Source organism: Drosophila nasuta, chromosome 2R (genome assembly GCF_023558535.2).
Source record: "Drosophila nasuta strain 15112-1781.00 chromosome 2R, ASM2355853v1, whole genome shotgun sequence".
In the NCBI taxonomy this organism is placed as follows: Eukaryota; Metazoa; Arthropoda; class Insecta; order Diptera; family Drosophilidae; genus Drosophila; species Drosophila nasuta.
In genome coordinates, this window is record NC_083456.1 from 18041106 (window position 1) to 18059844 (window position 18739).

The 18739-nt window shown below is 42.7% G+C and overlaps 3 protein-coding genes across 6 annotated transcripts; 2 read left to right on the top strand and 1 right to left on the bottom strand.

The window, feature by feature from the left end:
* Positions 1-50: 50 nt before the first annotated feature.
* On the top strand, positions 51-8273 carry LOC132787847 (uncharacterized). 4 transcript variants are annotated; one of them, XM_060795180.1, is made up of 14 exons: positions 51-350; positions 1365-2127; positions 2646-2894; positions 2958-3127; positions 3196-3600; positions 3664-3714; positions 3781-3837; positions 3914-4270; positions 4339-4486; positions 4543-4775; positions 4831-5146; positions 5212-5473; positions 6048-6168; positions 6233-8273. In XM_060795180.1, the coding sequence occupies exons 2-14, from the start codon at positions 1505-1507 to the stop codon at positions 8152-8154; spliced, it is 4914 nt and encodes a 1637-aa protein (XP_060651163.1). In that variant the 5' UTR covers positions 51-350; positions 1365-1504; the 3' UTR covers positions 8155-8273. The 4 variants fall into 4 exon arrangements, with proteins under 4 accessions (XP_060651163.1, XP_060651160.1, XP_060651161.1 ...); XM_060795177.1 differs by having other exon boundaries at positions 3664-3837; XM_060795178.1 differs by lacking the exon at positions 51-350 and adding an exon at positions 395-558 and having other exon boundaries at positions 3664-3837.
* A 200-nt stretch (positions 8274-8473) lies between these two features.
* Positions 8474-9955, bottom strand: LOC132787848 (uncharacterized). The gene has a single exon (XM_060795181.1). It carries the CDS (start codon positions 9906-9908, stop codon positions 8742-8744), a length of 1167 nt encoding a protein of 388 aa, XP_060651164.1. The 5' UTR covers positions 9909-9955; the 3' UTR covers positions 8474-8741.
* A 1313-nt stretch (positions 9956-11268) lies between these two features.
* Positions 11269-12210, top strand: LOC132785512 (uncharacterized). The gene is made up of 2 exons (XM_060791647.1): positions 11269-11374; positions 11429-12210. Exons 1-2 carry the CDS (start codon positions 11321-11323, stop codon positions 12119-12121), a joined length of 747 nt encoding a protein of 248 aa, XP_060647630.1. The 5' UTR covers positions 11269-11320; the 3' UTR covers positions 12122-12210.
* The last annotated feature ends 6529 nt before the right edge of the window (positions 12211-18739 follow it).

Sequence of the window (18739 nt, forward strand, 5' to 3'; positions counted from 1 at the left end):
CGTTACTTGTTTTTTTTTACTAACAAACAAAGTTTTATATGAAATTAAATGTCAAGAAGAGCAAAGAGAAATGTGGGAGAGGTCACAAAGAGTAATGCTCTCTATACCATGTGATGCATATATAAATATACAATTTTCCGATCATCACACTTTGCAGTGGGAACAAATACGCTCGCCGTGTCCGTTTGCGCTCAGAATAGCTTCGACCAACGAACGGCACATTACGGTTTCGATAATCGCGGCGAGAAGAAAATTGCGAAAAATCGCATAGAATATAGAGCAGCAGCAAAAAGATTCTGCGGTGGGGCGGTGGATTTTTGTGATTGTGTGTGCATAACAAAAAAGTGCAAGTAATAATTTTGTTGTTTTCTCATATTATGCAAATTTTGTCGCGTAAATACTAATGGAAGAAATCTAGCGATTTAATTCCAACAAAAAGTAAATTTTTGTGCGACTAATAATGTGTGAATGAAAAACCAAAAAGATAAAAAAAACAAAAAGTGTGTATTCGTTTTCGATAGAAGATGCTGAAAGTGGCGAAACGAACGCCTAGTGAAAGTAATGGGCTCCAAAATATACACATGATGATGCCCCACTCACATGCACACACACATATAAAGCACACACTTGCGCACACACACACACGCGCACGCACAACTGTGCTGTGCAACTTGGAGGGGCTCAAAAAATTGGAAATATTAATTGCGTGTAACCTAAAAATGAAATAATGGAAGTGTGCATACTTCAAATAAGGCAAATGATGAGGTGACAGGCTGAAGAGGGACCCAAAGGGGGGCAAACCAGCACAAACAAAAGAGTGTCAGCAATTTATAAATAGTTTACGCCATTGTTTTTCTATTTAATGTGAATTTATTTCTCATGTGGTTGGATGGTTCTTTCCCCTTGTTTCGATATTGCTGACTGGATTCCTTCAATTATAGCAGCATTATTATTATTATTGTTATTATTGTAGCAATTTGCGGGCACAAAGTGCATTCGAGTGTGGTTTTCCTGGCCGTTATTTATTACAATATTTTGACCACACACGCGTCAATATTTTTCCGAATATTTTTCAAAACTTTTGCACATGTGGCGAAACGTGCTAAAATTGCGTTTTTCCACAAATTTATTGTTTATATCGTGTATTTTAAGCGTTACACTTTAAGGCATTCAAATTACCATACATAATTCTTCAACATACGTACATACAAGAATATTAAAGTGTGTGCGGGTGTGTCTGACAGTATGTGTGTGTGTGCATGTGTGTGTGGCGGACGTTCCACATTTGTCTTCCTCTTTTATAAACAAATTTTTGATTTCGATAATTCGTGGGATATTCTTGTCTTGCGTACCGTTGTTTCTAGTGCCGTATCTCGCTGAGTAAACAAACAAAATCCAATTGAGCATTTCAATACGCACTCACACACACGTATGTATATATGTAGATATATGCATATAGTATCTATCTGGTCAGTCGGTCATTTGTAAATGCTGTGAACCGACCATGGACAAGGTGCCACCGCCAAAGCCGCGTCGCACGCGTCAAAAGCTCAACACATCCCTCCACTATGAATCCTTGCCAACGGCGCCGCCTGCGATGTGCGGCCGTGCCGATGAGAACATCTTTCAGTTTCCAGCCGTCGCGTCCCGTGCTCGCAATCTGTCCGCATCGCCCAAACAGTGTGCCGAGAAGGATTTGCCCGTTTGCCAGCATGGCAAGCACAGTTGCTACTTTTGTCAGCCGTATCGCGCGGATCGTGGCACAATTGAGCCGCTCAAGAATCGTCTGAACTCGGCCATTGAGGCTATGGATCAGCTGACGCGCACATATGCCTTGCTAGAGGGATTGCTGGAGCAAAAGCTGGCCACGATTACCGACAATGAGGAGGAGTCAGCTGCGGAGGAAGTGCCCGAAAGTGCTGCACCAGTCTCTCCAACTCTACCGCCAGCCTCATCACAAACTCCAAGTACAAGTATAGCGCCTACTCCAGTAGCCACTCCAACTCCGACTCCAGCTGCTGCAGCCAAAGCAGATGCGGAATTTGAACTGGAGCACTCGCTCACCTGGCTGGAGTCGCTCTTTGGCACTGAAGTGGTGCCGCCCATCAAACAGGGCAAGTTCAAGCGGTAAGCAGTGTTTCAAACCTTGACACGAAGTTTTCGAACTCGAACTCTGAGCTAAGGTTTGAGCCTTGGTTTATTTCGCTAAAGAAGATTTAAACAATTTTGCCTTCATCAAAAAATTGTCCTACTCTTTTCAACCTATTTTAGTTTTAAAATAAAATATAATAATAAACTTCCAAATGAAGTCATAGCAAACTACACCTAATACAAATACTATTTGTTTATGATTCATTTAAAATTTGATTAAAAAGTATACATAAGTGAATTTCAAATGAATCATAAAGTTGTTGTAAAGTCATAACTAGCTCTATATACAACCAGAACTATTTATAGAAAACCTTTATAAATACATTTTTAATTACTGATAAAATTGTAAATTAAAGACATAATTACCTCTACAAAATAAGACCTAAATAATGTAGCACCCCAAATGTAGAAATCGTACATAAAACTTTTTAAATTATACTAAAATTGGAAGACAACATACCTAATTCAATTATCTCTTTCGCTTCCTACCTTAGCATACGCGAGCGCAGCAAGTCCATGATGGAGGACGAGATCAACATGTATTTGAAGGGCGATCGCCAGCTAAAGATGAGCTCCTCGCGTCCATATCTGCTTCGTCGTCAGAGCACCTACAGTGACAACAAATCGAAGGTATCGAAGTGGACCAAGGTAAAGGCGGCCTTCAAATGGGAGCGTGCCAATGTGCCACCCGCTGGTGGTCAAGAAGCAGGCACTCTGATGCCCCTGAATATGGAGGTGGAGAGGTAACTAGTCTCGGGTATCCCATTCACTTGCAAGCAACTCTTTTATGTCGCAATCCTTGACAGATACTTAAAAGTGCCCATTAATACGGCGGGCGGCAGCAGCTCTGCGGACAGCATCATAAGCTCCTCATCGGGACACTTTATGAGCGAGGCGGGCGGCACACCAGGCACCATTAGCTCGGCGAGCTCCATGGATGAGCTGCATCAGGAATCAGGCAATCGACAAGCGATGCGTAAATGCCAAGTTCCCTTACCTAAACAAGTCGAAGCGTTAAACTAGCTGCTCCTATTCACTTTGCAGGTCGCCACTCATCCAAGAGCGTCACCCACACGCCCAATATTGAGGTAGAGTTGCGTAAATCCGCCACAGATGAGCGCCTGGATGCAGTAAAGGCGCCAACGATGCCCAGCAAGTCCGCCTCTAACAAATCATTGCGCCGGTCGAAGGCTTTCTCCGACTTTGAAGTGTTGCCCGAGGATCATGAGGCGGACATAAAGTCGACGTCAAGTCGCAGAAATAAGCTGCCGCCAAGTCCGTTGAATCTCAATCATGTGTGCAGTGATCTACCGCAATTGCATTCGCCGCTCAAAAGTCCTGGCAAGGATGGTAATCAGTTGTCCATGCGGATGCGACACGTCAGCTCACCAGGAAACAGCTCGGTGCCGAGCAGCCCTTCGCGTCACTCGGATTTCTTTGGTGAATTCGGTGGGTAAAAGAAATCTCTGTTGTCCTTGACTCGCAATTAACATTGGGGGTTACATTTTACAGAGAGCGAGGATCTGTCGAGCGGCGATTTCTCGGAGCCAACAACGCCAAATCGTAAGAGTTTGCTTAAGATCGAAGATGAGGTATTTCAGCATTATCAACTTCTACTACTCAAACTAGATCTGGAGTTCAAGAACAAGCAAAGCGAATTCGAGCAATCCGGTGCCAGTAATCGCAGTAAGCTAGAGCTTTATACCCGACATCCTTTAGAGAAACTGCTAATACTTCATGCACTCTCTCTCCTTCGCTTTAGGTGTCAAGCTATGCAGTGGTGGTCCAGGCAGCGGTAGCGGCAAGCGGAGCAGTGAGGAGCATTCCCCAACGCAGCTGCTGCACAGCGAATTGATGTCCACCGAAAAACTGGAGCAGAATTTGACGCCCCAGTTCAAGAAGAAGCTACACAAATGGCGCGCCAAACAACAGAGCTCCAATTGCTATGCCACCTCCGAGCCAGCGTCCAGTCCTACGGCCAAGAGTCAAAGCGGTGGGGAGCTAAAGCCCAAGATCGATTGGAATCTTTGGAGTTCAGGTGCTCTTAAGCTTGAGGGTCAGGGTTTGTGTGCGCTGCCCGATCAAAAGGATTTGCCCGAGAAGTTCCAGAAGAAGTTGGGTGAGCGTGCTGCAACTTTTCTCTGTTAACTAACCGAATTTATGCACATGCCTTTGACGCTTTCGCAGATCAATGGAACCGCTTGAAATGTCCGCCAGTTGGCGGCACAAATTCCGACAATGATTCACTGAAACGTAGTTCGAAGCATAATCAGTCGACGCGACGCGGCTCCGATGATGATCGTTGGTACAAACACAAACCGCACGACAAAGAGAAGTGTGTCTCCTTTCCAGTTTGTCAGAGTATCTTTTAATTATGCTTTCCTCTTGCAGATTGGCGCGTCTGAAAGCCATTGTGGCGCCGGATCATACGTCCAAGAACATTGAGGTAAAGACCTCAGATGGCGAGGTGATGAAATTCGAGGGCATTTCGCGCAAGTTCACACGAAAACTCTACGAATGGGAAAAGGCACGAGGCATTGGCCCAGAGGCATCCACATTCGCGCTGCTCCATCCTGGCTATTGTCCTATCGATGTGCGACGCATCAACAAGGAATGTCATAAGGGTAAATATGGGGTTTATTCACCTAAGTGTCGAGTTCATCGGTTAAAATTTTGCAGCCACTGCCGAACACTCTCCCACGTTGAGTCGCTCGTTGTCCTTGGATAGCGTCGCTCCCAGTGTGAATCAGGCACAGGTCATTTCACAGCAGGCCTCATCCTTATCACTCAATGATGTCAATGAGTTCAAGGAGCTGCAGGACTGCGCCGATGTCACCGATCATGAGTTTAAGAAATACGACGAACCCGAAGCGGTGATGGTCGAGGTGGAGGAGCACATCCATGACACTGCCTCGCCGCTGGTCACAGCGCATACGTTGGTCGAACAACAGACGCCCATCTACAAATACGAGGAGGTGCAATGCAATGACTATGTGTAAGTTCAACCACATGGCCCCTTAACTCCCAATAGTCAACTATTGTCGCACTAATTTATTGCAGCAACTCGCGTCGCGTGCAAAGCTTCGAGTCGCACACGAATCTGGCACCGCTTTTGGGGGCTTTGAAACGTGCCGATGAGTTGTTTGCCCAACTGCGCGATGCCTCGCCCGACATTGTCGAGCATGTCGCAATGCGGGATTGCCAGACGTCATTGCTGAGCATACGCAGCATTTATCCATATTACTCGAACAACCTGATGAAGCCGAGCGTGCTCAATGCCGTCTCCGATGTCCAGAGCGAGCTGGGACGTCTAGCAGAGCTGGTAAGCAGCAGTTCCTTGAGTTTGCATTGGATTTTGAATCCGCTACTCATAAAGTACTAAACGTCTGTCTGTCGGTCTGATCATTAATAATTAGTTTCTTAAACATTGATGACTACCAAATTTGGGAATAACACTTTATAAACATAGCCACGCCATATTTCATTATATTACATCGGAAAAACTTGAAGTTTGATGCTATTTTATAAACCTAGAACATCTAATTTTCGAATACACAATACTACCCATTATCTTAATACAACCTGAATATTTTGTCGTGATTGGATAAGGAACAATGACGGATTATTAAGACATTGTAAAAAATGATTTTAAAATGGGAGCTCAAAATTTGGTAAACATTTTGGTATGAACAAGTAATTTAAAAATAATTTTTAATTTATTAAATAGTTTGACCAAAAAGATACGTCTTTTAAAGTTGAGCTTTTTGTTTACTTTTAGTATCGAGAGAGAACTGTATTCTTAAAAAATGGGTAGCAGATATCTTAACATTGATAGTACTCAACTTGCTCACAGTAGATATCATAACATTGATAGTTGCTTTTGCCAACCTTTGCAGTGCCTGAAGTCGCCACTGGACGAGGCATGTTGCCAGGAAACGATGCAGGAGCGCAACAACGAGTACACGGAGGAACTTCAAGGATTGCACGAATCTCTACTCTGTCTAAAGTTGGCCATTCGTAAGTCTTAACTAATTAGCTTACAATTAAATATACTAACTCAGCAACTACTACTTCTTTGTAGAAGGTGGCTCGAATCGTTATCCACGCGATATTGTGCCGGACATTAATATCACGGCGGAGGATGGCCAGCAGCTGGAGACGAGCTCATCATACGCCACCTGCGATGCCTCCAGTCGTGACTACCTAACGCTGGAGGAGCACAGCGCTGCCTCGCCCTCACCCTCGCCGATGGAGCACGAGCATGAGACGGAGACCAGCACCACCACGGGCACACTGTGCCGTGCCAGCAATGTTCTTGTGAATGCCAATGTGAATGCGGCCAAGAAGAAGCTGAGACTGCGCAAGATGGGATCGCGACAGAACAGCAAGACGGAGAGCGACAGCAGCGATGCGGATACACACAGTGTGCTGGAGACACCAAGACGTCTACGCCGCAAGAACTTCCGCCTCAAACAGCGCTCGCTGGACGATGATTTCCGCCTGAGCTCGTATACGCCAGCTGTCTCCTCAGCCCCAGTCGAAACAGACGACATAATTTGCGGTTCGCTGATAGTGAAGCCGGGCGAGCGCATTGAGGAGACGCACAGCATTGCCAGCAGCTTGCCACAGCCGGTGGCACAGCTGAGCGGCTTTGTGCCACCACCGCTGCCGGAGCCGCACACGCGCAGTTACAACACCAATGCCAATGTGTTTGTGAAGACGAAGCGAAAGCTTTTCACCACAGTACCGGAACCCACTGCTGCCGAGGGCATAGTTTTCATCGAGAAGGAGCTGGAGAGTCCCACGCACAGTCACGAGGAGGCACAATCAATGCTACACACTAAGCTGGTGCCCACTCCGCGTCCGCTCAGCCTGTTCAAGTCCATTAGCCTGGACCGTTTGACGCCATTGCGTCCCAAGGAGGAGCTGCGTAAGTGCCAAAGTGCCGAGCAGCTGCGACGCGTCTCCTTGCAGGTGCGTCCCCCTCTGGCCAGCGATAGCATAAAGCGTCTGGCGCGTTCCAAGCGTCAGCTGGCAACTGCATCGGCTGCCACCACGACCACGCCATTCCCCCAGGTGCCGCCACGTCGTGCGCATCTGTACAAGAAGAACTCGCTCCACAAATCGCAGAGCGCCACCGTGAGCAACAACATTGAGCACAAGATTGCCAAGACCAGCTCCGGCTCGACAATGAGCAAAGCTTGCCCTGTCTCCACATCGTCTTCGTCGCTGGTGTTGCCCAACAAGCTGGACAACACATTACCACGCATACAACGCAAACTGGAGGGCAAAACACTGCTCACGCCCACCAAGCCCAAGCAGTTTGAGTTCCCACCGCCCATGCTGGAAGCGGAACGTCCAGCGACGCCGCTCACAGAGCGTGCGCTGCGTCTACAACAGGCCAAGGCACAGTTTCTGCAGAGTGCGCCAGTTACACCTCGACAGGAGCCGACGACACCATCCTCAGTCATGGCCATCAACGAGGCGGCTGCTTCGCTCCACAAGAGCGTCAGCGTAGGCAGCATGCGTGGCGACACCGCACGCTCCACGGAGCAGTTGCAACAGCAGGAGGTGACCACGGATCAGGAGAGCGTTAGCAACTCCAGCGCTTACGATAGCTTGCCTCGCTCTGTTAGTCGCTCGGGACGCATCTCCAGCAAGTTGGGCTTTGCCACGCTCGCCTCCAAGTTGCGACGCGGCGGTAAAAAGTCCAAGGATCCGCCACCGTCTTCGCCAGCTGGGCCCATGGGCAGCGCTCTCTCGGCACTGTGTCGTCAAACGCTGTTCGCCGATGTGATTGCGCTGCCGCAGGTCAGCAGCGGAGAACGACCGCCACCCAGTCCCAACTCTGCCAGCTCCACGCGGAATGTGCACAAGTCGCAGAGTTCTCCACAGGCTGCAGTCACTGGGGGATCGACAATCAATCTGCACGACAGCTACGAGGGGCTGAACAAGTCCCTCAGCGAGCAATATGTGCGTCAGCTGAAGGAGAGCGATGTCTAGTCAAAGCGCAAGCGAAATACCTCTAAATCTAAGTCTTCTCTAAGCATAGCTGGGTCTAACATGGCAGTGGTCAAAGAAGGTTTTAGTAAAGCGAAAAAATATTCAATTTGGGGTGGGAACTTAAGAATCCAGGGCTAGTCGTAGAACTAGTTTAGTGACTACTTCAGATACTACACAAAACAAAAAAGGTTCTAAGTTCAAGAAATAAACTATAGCAGCAAAAAAAGAAAGTTGATAAGCTCAAGAAATAAATCTTGAACCCAAAGTTAGAAATGGACAACAACACCGCGATATAATAGTAATAATAAAAATATATTCAACAAAACTTATCACAGGATTTAAGTTCAAATTGAATTTCATAACATTGAAAACCATTTAATATATTTGCATATGTATATACACACTATACATTTGTTTTTCCTCTCTGTATAGCTAAATCTGTTGCCATATCATCTAGCCATAGCCTCTGCCATGTAAAGTCCAGCTTACGAATCACATTTACATTATTTAATTACTTTTGTTATTGTATTTATTTTGTTTATAATTTTTGCGCAAATGTAATTTGTATACTGAATGCCTTCTTTGACTTATCTATGATCCACATAGTCATCTTCTACCGGATCAGCATCGACATAATCATCGTCATCATCGTCCACATCGTTCTCATGGGGAATCTCCTCGGGTTCACCGCCAATGTTCCAATAGCGATCATCCTCGGGCTTAAGGAATTCATATTCTCGCGTATCGTTTCTCACATAAGTGATGCAGGTGGTCAAGTTCTGTGCCGTCTCCAGCATCTGAGGAATGCTGTTCACAAACGTGGAGCCACATTGCAGAGAGTGCTGCGCTGCATCAGGCAATTGATTGCTGATCTTGTCGTAGCCAGCGATGCCCACTGCGATGATGTCGTGAACGCGACGCAATGCACTCAATACATTTAGAGTGGCGGAGAGAATTTTGCCTACGATTGTTTGCTTGGCCGCAATCTTCTTGTAGATCTTCACCAGACTCGACACATTGCTCTTAATCTCCTTGACGGAGGCCACCGTTTCTGTCTCAATCCTGCGCACAATGCCCATGGTGTAAGAGTAGCAATCGACGCCACCGTTCACAGCGTGCAGTGCCTCCGTGAGCTGTGGCACATGGGAGTAGCTGCAGTAGGCAGCCTGGGTGCCACGTCCCCAGTACTTCCACATGACCTCCAGACCACCGATGGCTGCCAGCACAATTTTCGGTTTGTTGAGGGCCAGCAAATTGATTTCCAAATCGATGGCACGTTGCACCAATTGATCAATGCCCAATTGTGCCTCGTCAATAACATCCTGTAGAATGTCCTGCAGATCCTGCCACTCCTGTAGCTGCTCTTCTGTCATATCGGCTCTGGGTTCACCAATCAACTGTTTCAAGGTAGGCAGCGTGGCGTCGTAATCAATGCTTGGCTTATAGTTCACATAACCCGCAAACTGTGAACGGAATTCTTCAAAAGCCTTCTCATAGTTTTCGTCGAATGGCACTTCAATCGGTTGCTGCTCCGGCTTTGCGCTGCCATCGCCACTTTGCAGTTGCATATTGTAGATGTAATCATGTTGTGTCTGCAGCTCGCGATAAAGTGGACGCAGTGCTTCCACCTCAGCTGCGTTTAAGTCCAAGTCCTTTTGTTGCTGTTCGAGCAGATTGGTCAGCTCTTGATGTGCCCAGGACACATTACTCGAAAGCAGCAGTAGCACAACCAGCAGGAACGATTCTTTCAACATTTTGCTACTCACAATGAACTAATCCAACTGGCTAGCAAAATTTGCAGTCCAATTTCAGCGATTGGACTCGTTCCGCACTCAGGTATTATCTCTGGCATGGGCAATAAGCACTATCGGCGACCACACTTGGATTTTCATGAATAACTTGATAAGACATGGCTAATGGAACTAATTCCCACAACAACAGCAACTTTAATCTTTGAATGCTCGAAAATAGAAGTAATAATATTATGTACAACAACAGTCAATGCATAATCCCATGCGTAATAAATATTAGCTACAATCTATTGCCAAATGCAATTCATTCTTATAAATTAGTAGTATTTTTTTTCGACTTTTACTCTTTATTATTGCGAAAAATATTAAGGGTTATATTTTTTTACTATGACTACTTTAATTACTCATGTGTAGAATTAGCTACACTTATATTATATTTATTATATTCGTAACATTAGCTACACTTATATTTATATTTGCGAATATAATCGCAATATTAGCTATACTAATATACCAATATTAGTCATCTATTACAGTACATGCTGATAAATTTAAAGTATTTCTTCTACTAGAATTCTTACTAATAGTATAACGAATAATACAGTATAAGTGTGGCAAGTTATACTACTATAATCATATTCCTTTAAATACTTATTTTACTACTACCCAACTACCCAAATATAGCCGTTACTATTTTTAACAGAATATTTTTACCATTTAAAAGTATTTGTTAGATTTATTTGAAATGTAAACACTTCCAAGGCTTTCTTAATGTACGATAACGAAAACTAGTCATATCGTAAACTATTGACGTGTATGTGACTATAAACAGTGAGAAATTTGTAATTGAAAACAATTATTAATAGATAGTCAACACAGTTTCTTTTAACAATTGGGTCTAAGTACTTATTAATTAAGTTTAGTGGTCAGATTACGACTGACAGAATGGAGGGAAAAACTTTTCAATATCAGTCACTGACGCATTGCTTGTTCCGCTGCGTTGTTGCCCTTAAAAAGATAGAGTAAGGATAGAGTTAGTTGGCTATCAGATTCATTTGGTTGCAATAGCAATATTAATTGGCGAAAGATGTTTATACTTAGAGTATCACAATTCATAAATTCATTTGTCATTGGTATTGGATAATAATAGTTACATGGCAGTTATAGTAATATATAGTGTGTTATAGTAATAGAAATACAGAATTTTATTGATTACATTATAATTTCTAACATAAAGTGTAGAATGGTAAGATCTTCACACTGTTTTCACCATTTACTGACTCATCTTTTCATCAGTCAAATTGAGAAGCTGTGTTGGGCTCTTATCTATTGTTTATAGTCTGATATGCCAGAGATATTACGAGTATATATGTCGATTCACCAACGATGCGAACTGCAAAAGAAACTGGAACATTATGACGACCACAATTGGAATATGGAGCGTACTCGCTATATTGGTTGCATTGACAGTGAGTATTCAAGAAGTTGTTGGCTGCAGTGATTCAATGAAGTTTCTTCGATAGGATGGCCAAATCATCTCATCCACCAGCACCACTGAAAGCCAGACGGAAACAGAAACTACCGAGTATGGACCCATTAGTATGGTCGTTGATCAGCTCGCCGGAATGTCTGTTGATTTCAGTGATCAATCCTCAGCACAGTTGCAGGCAAATATAGATAGTGCCTTGATTGCCCTCACGGGTAACATTGAGGCGATGTCCATCTCTGCTATGCATCAAATGGATGAAACCATCGACCAGACCAGCCAGTTTCTAATGGATCATGTGGACTGCAATCCTGCCTGGAATCTACAACAATTCACTGCGAATGTAACACGTCAGCTTAGCGATTGTAGTCTCAATATGGGCAGACTTGCCGAATCCTTGCGTGTAGATGGCCAGCAAGTGATGGCAGATGTGCAGAGCTTCATCCAGCAAATGTCCCAATTGCCACTGATGTGCAGCCAACAACAGCAATCGGCGAGCCTGGCAGTGGGACCTTTTAGTGTGGGTTTCGACAACAGCAACAATTGCTTCATGGATGGCATCACTAGCATCAACCAAGGCCTGGCCAAGGCGATGCACAATGCCTCGCTGTTCCTGGTGCACACACGCAGATTGTCGCAGGAGCAAACAGCGCAGTCGCAGCAATGCAGCGATGCCGTTGTTGCCCAGACTCTGGAGTATCTCAGCGCTCTGCGCGCCAATTGCAGCTAAGTCGATTGTCAAATTCTACTTGTAGCATACGCAAATGATAAAAAAAGAGAAAATAATAAAAAAGAAAGGACAATTTATGCACCCAAAAAGGATACGCCTGAGCAGGATGCACTCCACTTGTCTCATTGCTTATGCATGCGCATCCGAGTCGGTCTGCGAAACAAAAGCTGACTTGACATTTATTTGACAAGTTTTTGATTGATTTTACAGCTGCTCGTTTTGCATACACATACATGTAGAGTGTATGCTAAGTTGGTCTAAACAACGCAAGTTCACTTTTCAAATTGGCCAAGTGCCTTTGCCCTCTAGGCAATTGTGCAATTGGCCAATGGGCTTTGGGCCAACGACACGTGGCAAACACACGAACACACGCCAGCAGACGACAGCTGGTGGCGAATGGACAGAGATAGCATTAGCTCTTTGGTCTGCCTATGTTCCTGTGCATTTCCGCAGTAAGCCAAATTATTTTGACCTGCCTCGCACACACTGCTCACAATTTCCTTTTGTGCTTCGAAACAGTCGAGTCTTGGCCATGAATTACCTTCAAATTGTTTCCAGTGTACGCTAAACCAAATTTCCTACGACTTTTCGTATTTATTTCTTTCCTTTTATTTTGGTTTTTGGCTCAATGGCGCAATTTTACCCAACGTCAGCGTCAGCGCCTGAATTTTATCTTATTTTTACTGCTTGTAACAGTTGTTGCTGATGATCGCGTTATTGCTGTTGCCGTTGTTGTTGCTGTTGCTGTTGCTGTTGCAGTTGCACAAATGCTGTGATACCTAAATATAGGTAAGTCTGTGTAGAAGAGAAGCCTACTCCAACATCTGTTGAGCATTTTCTAGACATCTCCGATGGCAACTGGTGACGGAATGCGCGCGACGTTTCTCTAGCTTTCATTTTCAGATAGCGACTAGTTATACGGTGAATATAGGGGATAGTGTAAATAGAAATACCCGTTAGGTGAGGGACAACTCCGATCCAATTAAGTATTCTTTATTACAATTACAATTTAAGCAATATCAAAACTATTGGAATGTCTGTCTGTCTATCAAATGTGTTGTCTGTAAGTTTCAAAGTGCTGTTTAAATTCTAGAAGTGTCAGAAATTTCATATAATTGTACTAGAGTTATATGCATATTTAATAAGTAAGTAATTTACAGGTAAAGTTACCTTGACTTGATGTCAATTAAAGCAAAACAGTGCGTTCTTATCATTCAAATCATGAAGTTATCATATCGAAACTTACTGAACCATACCGATATTGATATTGATATTTTTTGAATATTGGTATTAGAGTCTTTGAGATCTACATACATTTCTTGCTATCACAAAGTTATGATATAATAAAAATTCAAAACACATGCTTAAATACTCAATAGTAAACTTTAATGAATTTTCACAAGCGAATAATAAATTTATTATTATTAAAATAAACTATTTAAGCCTATCTCTGAATACATAACATATATTTTATTTTCAAAATTTCCCTTCGAATATGCAAATTACTTAAAACAGACAAAGTAAATCAATCTCAATCGTCAATATTTACAACTAAATTCACTTTCGAAATGAGCAGCAAAATCTTTTGCTAATTTCCATAGCTTCTGTTGCCACTTCAATCAGAGAGCGACACTGTAATCAACTGATGGCTTCAACGGAATCACAGGAGCATTTAGTTCGGAAACTGTTTACATTGTATGTTATTAATATGATTTTAATAACTTTTACCTTGGAAACCGTTTGTGGTGCATGCTAAATTTGGATGCTGGATCTTAACAGCTCTTTGATCTATTTGATTACGTGACCAAGCAGCGATGCGATAAAAGCCTGCGCTTGACTTAATTGCATTCAATTTGGGACTTTAATTTTGATTGATGCAGAAGCTTATGATATGAAATGTGCACGAGAGTTGCCCCAGGACATCGCCTACTACGATTACTATACTCTACTACTTGTTGTCTACTAACTGAAGTGGTTATGCTACTTGAGGTTTTTTTTCGGGGACGGAACCGAACCGAACCAACTGGCGTGTCTTCGATCTTCCAGTCTTCTGAATACAATAAGAAATTATCATTATTATTATTTGCTCTGTGTTTGGGCAGGGAACGAGCCGCGTGGCGTGCGAGCAGGATCGAGACAGTCAGTGAAAGCCTGCCCAAAATGGTAATAGTCGCCTATGTTAGCCAAAGCGAGATAGAGTGCAAAGTGCAACATATGCTGTTTAAGGATCGCTCAGAACAAACGGACGGCGCATGCCGTCATCTGGTGCTACTTTGACTTCAAAATTGGGTAGCATTTGCCGTTGTTGTTGCCTACTACACTTCTCTCCTTCGGTTCCTCATTTTATATATGTATTTTTTTTTGTGTAGCTGTTTCTTTTACGGTTCGGCATTTTGTTGCTCTCGAACTACTTCACAATTTCAAGGAAGCAGTCTGCTCCCGCTACCCCTTCAACAGTTACTCTTGACTTCCGATAAGCACGAGTGGGGAAGAGCAAAAGAGACAGAGACAGGGCAACATAGGGACACAGCAAACGGCAACAGCAGGATAAACCGCTTAAAGGATATCGGCCAGCAGTGCGCCAAGAAAGGGTTGCTGCTGCTGCTGATGATGGACTGCGAGTGGAGAAGGCGAAGGTGTGATGCCGACAAGGATACAAGGATACACAGATACGGATACAAATACAGATGCAGCTCAATTCACCTCACTCTCTGCCTTAGTTTCAGTTTACAAAATCCAAATTGAGACTCGGACTCGCGCGCATGCCCCGCTTTGGTGATGAACACGTGTGCTCAGCCAGCGTCAGCTGGTCGCCACAAAATAGGGATAGATTATTAAAGACGACCCAAGAGACTAGAGTACCATAGAAGTAGAATAATTATCAACATTGTAAAAATAAATATATTGATTATGATTAATAAATAAAATATTTATGTGCAGTAATATTCTATTTCAAATTATATACTCTTCAGAATATCTTCATATATCTAGCGTTTTTATTTGTATAAATCTTCAAATAGAAACCGATTGTCCGTCTCGTAATGAGTAATTTAGATGAGATTCTAATTGTGATTTAAATTCATTCTTGTAAACTAATTAAAATTTGATTTAAAATATTTTTCGTAAATCACAATAATTAACTAAAGAACTTTCAGTGCAAGCATTGGAAATTAATTTAAATTTAGTGAAAGACATTCGAACAATCGACATTCTCTAAAGACAATTATCTATTCACAGATTTATTACCTATCAAAGTTCATCCATTTATTTTAAATGTATGCAATAAACACCAAAGGAATATAATAAATTGTTTCGATTAATAAATTACCCTTCCCAAAGGCGTAAAGAATTTAGAATTAGTTACGAAAATTTCAGTAAACAAAAAGCAGTTCAACAATAACAACAAAAAAAGTTAATTTACATTAGAATGCTGAAATATAGAAATAAATAATGAACTTCAGTCTAAGAGACAAATGTTAAATTTTACAGAGCGCGCAATTCAATTAGAAAATCGCCGTAGAATACAAAAAATTGAGCAATAAAATTGGATTTGGTTCACGCAAATTCAATGCCGCTGGTCAGCATCAAAAGGAGCACAAGGACACGCCGCACAACGGACAAGAGAGCATCAAAATAGAGTAATAGCTAAGAATCAGGACCTGTGCTGGGCAATAAAATGCTTGACTTCAGAGAGGTCAAGGAGTAGTTTTCCCCTTATTTCGTTACCAAATTCGTGTCATAATGTGTTGTAAGTAGTTGCTATTGTTTTCTGGGCACGCACAAAGGACGCCTCAGGACTCACCGTGTGTGCGCTATTGTTCGCCTCAAGGACCTGACTTCTCATCAGTGGGAACACCCGCGCGGTTCTCAGCACAGTTTTTTTTTTTGGTATTTTGGCTGCTGTTGCAGTTGCGACCACAAGTTGACTCGCTGACCACCAACATAAAATGTTGACAGCCGGAACACGCCTCTAAAATATTGTGCGAAGCGATTCGATCCAATGCGATGCGAACCGAGTCCTGTGCGGTCCTTGATCCTTATTCTTCGATCCTCGCAATGCGCAAATCAATTGATTGCCTGATTTTGACAGTTATGAGCTGCGCTTCGTATGTAATCACTTGTCGGTGAGGCCATATCTTGATTTTCTCTGAAATCGGTTCGTACTCTGTAGTTGCTAAGGAATTTATTGTTATTGACATTTTACTCGGGTGGAATCACACGGATTATATCTACTAATTGCACGTAGATCAGCATCGTCTTTGGCGGCATCCTTGATGAACCTTTTTTTATTAGCAGTCAGTCAAAGTTGAGCTAAAGAGGCTTTAGAGTGGGAATTTGAAAGGAATGCGGAAACTCTTAACATAATTTATTACATTACAATTGCCACTTTACGAAGAATATTCTAGTATCTAGCATTTTATATAATTTATAGCTCATACTACAACTTTAAATTAAATTATTCATTTCTATTCACGCTTGCCTTATCTTATATTTTCTAAACTTAGCTTAATACTTTCTTTATATACGACGAATATTGATAGTTTATTAAGCACTTTTAACTTTGAATTTAATTATATACAGATCTTCAGGCTCATCATATCTTACATTATCTAAGATTAGTTGAAGTACTTTCCTCATAAATCACAACTCGCGCGAGTCTGAAGCGCAGAAGCCCCATTTTGATCGATCGTTTAGGCACAAATGGCCTGGAAAATCACGACTTGCAGCGTCGGTAAAGAAGGTGATAAAATTTCGCACATTAATACTTAATTACTTGAATAATTGGGGCCAAGGGATTAAATTCACACGCAGTCAATCCAGAACGAGCCGCGACGAACCAAGCAAAACTTTGCAGGTGGACATTGCATACAAACCAAAAAAAAAAAATGTTCGAACAAAAAATACAACAAAAATCAGAAGCAAGAAGGCCAACAAAAAAAATTGCTTCGACAAGTGGCCAATGGACAAAATGCGAAGTGATGCCAACGCCACCGACGACGTTGACATTAAATTTGGGTTGTTGTTGTTGTGTTGTTGTCTGCTGAGCTGAGCTTAAACACACAAAATATGAACGCACCCTGGTCGCATTTTTCACACGAAATCCTGATTAATAAATATATAAGTACCAAAAATTGAACTGATAATTTGAAAAGTCGTCAACCTGAGCTAAAGTTGGCAGCAGCAGCAGCCACAGCACTGGAGGAGATGGAGATGCAGAAGAGATTCCATGCGGGGACAGTCAACGCGAAGCTTTGGTGCCCAATTACAAGCAAATGAGCTGGAAAACTGTATCAAATGACCCTCAATGCGAATACAAAATTACAGACCGCAGCAACCAAGAACCAAGGCAGGCGAACAAGAAGAATCTTTTTGGCCAAAAATACTTGGCAGTCTGCGCTCAGTCTCCCTCTCTTCCCTCTCCTCCCACCATTCCCATTCTGTGACCAGAGTCTACCATCTTAACGTGACAAAGCGATGGCTTGCGTGTGGCAATTTCAGTTAAAAAATACAGCTAAAATTTTGGGATTTGGACTTTAATACTCTAACCGAAAGTTATGCAGATGTGGGGAACTAATATAAAAAAGAATTATATTATAAAAAGGAATATTTACTATTTGCACAATTATTAATTAAAAACTACAAATTAAATATGAAAAATGTTTGAAAAGAATAGCCAAAAGATTATATTCTTAAATACTATTACTAATTTTAAATAGTAATTATTTGGTAGTATCTAAATTATACGAGAAAAAATTCTACTTACAATAACAGTTCTATTTAATCTTCTATTAAAATACAGTAAGAGTATTCACAATTCGCTTTCTCATTTGATGTCTCCTCTTAAATGTTAGCTGATTTTTTTCGGGACCTGCATCTTTGGTAGCATCTTTTGCGTTTTTGCTGTGTGTTAATTTGATGCCTCGCCCAAAAATTGTCAAAAAATCAACGTCGACTTTGATTTTTGATGCACTTTCACTCGCCTCCGATGATCGTTGAGATCGTTGTGAGTTTTACTGCTTGACGTTTGGCTGCAGCGTGAGATACTCGACTCGAAGCTTGGACTTAAAGTTGGATGGCCGCCACCTACATAGCCAGCATTGTTAGGACCAGGCCAGAACAGGCCAGAACTGAAGTCAGTCAACTGTGGCTGGCTGTCTGTGTGGCTAATTGAGTTGCCCAGTCGAGCGATCGGCCGTGCGAATTATTTGTCAACCTGTAACGGTTAAATCTGTTGCTGATGCTTGGAGGAGTAAGTAATCGGAGCTACTGATTGATGGCTCGACTTGAGGAGCGTAGCAAATCTTTGACAAATTGCCGCTGTGTTTGCTTCCTTTCGGGCCAAAACTTCCTTAAACAAACGACGATCTAGTGCATAATTGGGTTAGGCTTTGACTTTCAGGTAAGAGTTCTGCTGCAAGTATTGATCTTTCCTTCTTGGGTGCAAGTATTGATCTTTCTTTTCGGTCTGTCCTCGGGGCCACACACAAATTATGTGGCGTGGGCGTTGCCAACGAGATTTTGGTGTCGCTAATTACAGAGTTGGCATTTAACGCATCCCGTTTTATGGCTTAATAATTGCAATCATTTGGCTTCGACTTCGACTCTGAGCCCACACAC

Excerpts from the sequence above, each read along its gene's own strand:
- LOC132787848 (XM_060795181.1), bottom strand. The coding sequence starts at position 9,908 with ATGTTGAAAGAATCGTTCCTGCTGGTTGTGCTACTGCTGCTTTCGAGT.
- LOC132785512 (XM_060791647.1), top strand. The coding sequence starts at position 11,321 with ATGACGACCACAATTGGAATATGGAGCGTACTCGCTATATTGGTTGCA. Across the intron at positions 11,375-11,428 it reads CTATATTGGTTGCATTGACA|GATGGCCAAATCATCTCATC; the intron begins GTGAGTATTCAA and ends TTTCTTCGATAG.
- LOC132787847 (XM_060795177.1), top strand. The coding sequence starts at position 1,505 with ATGGACAAGGTGCCACCGCCAAAGCCGCGTCGCACGCGTCAAAAGCTC. Across the intron at positions 4,776-4,830 it reads CAACAAGGAATGTCATAAGG|CCACTGCCGAACACTCTCCC; the intron begins GTAAATATGGGG and ends AAAATTTTGCAG. Across the intron at positions 5,474-6,047 it reads TGGGACGTCTAGCAGAGCTG|TGCCTGAAGTCGCCACTGGA; the intron begins GTAAGCAGCAGT and ends CAACCTTTGCAG.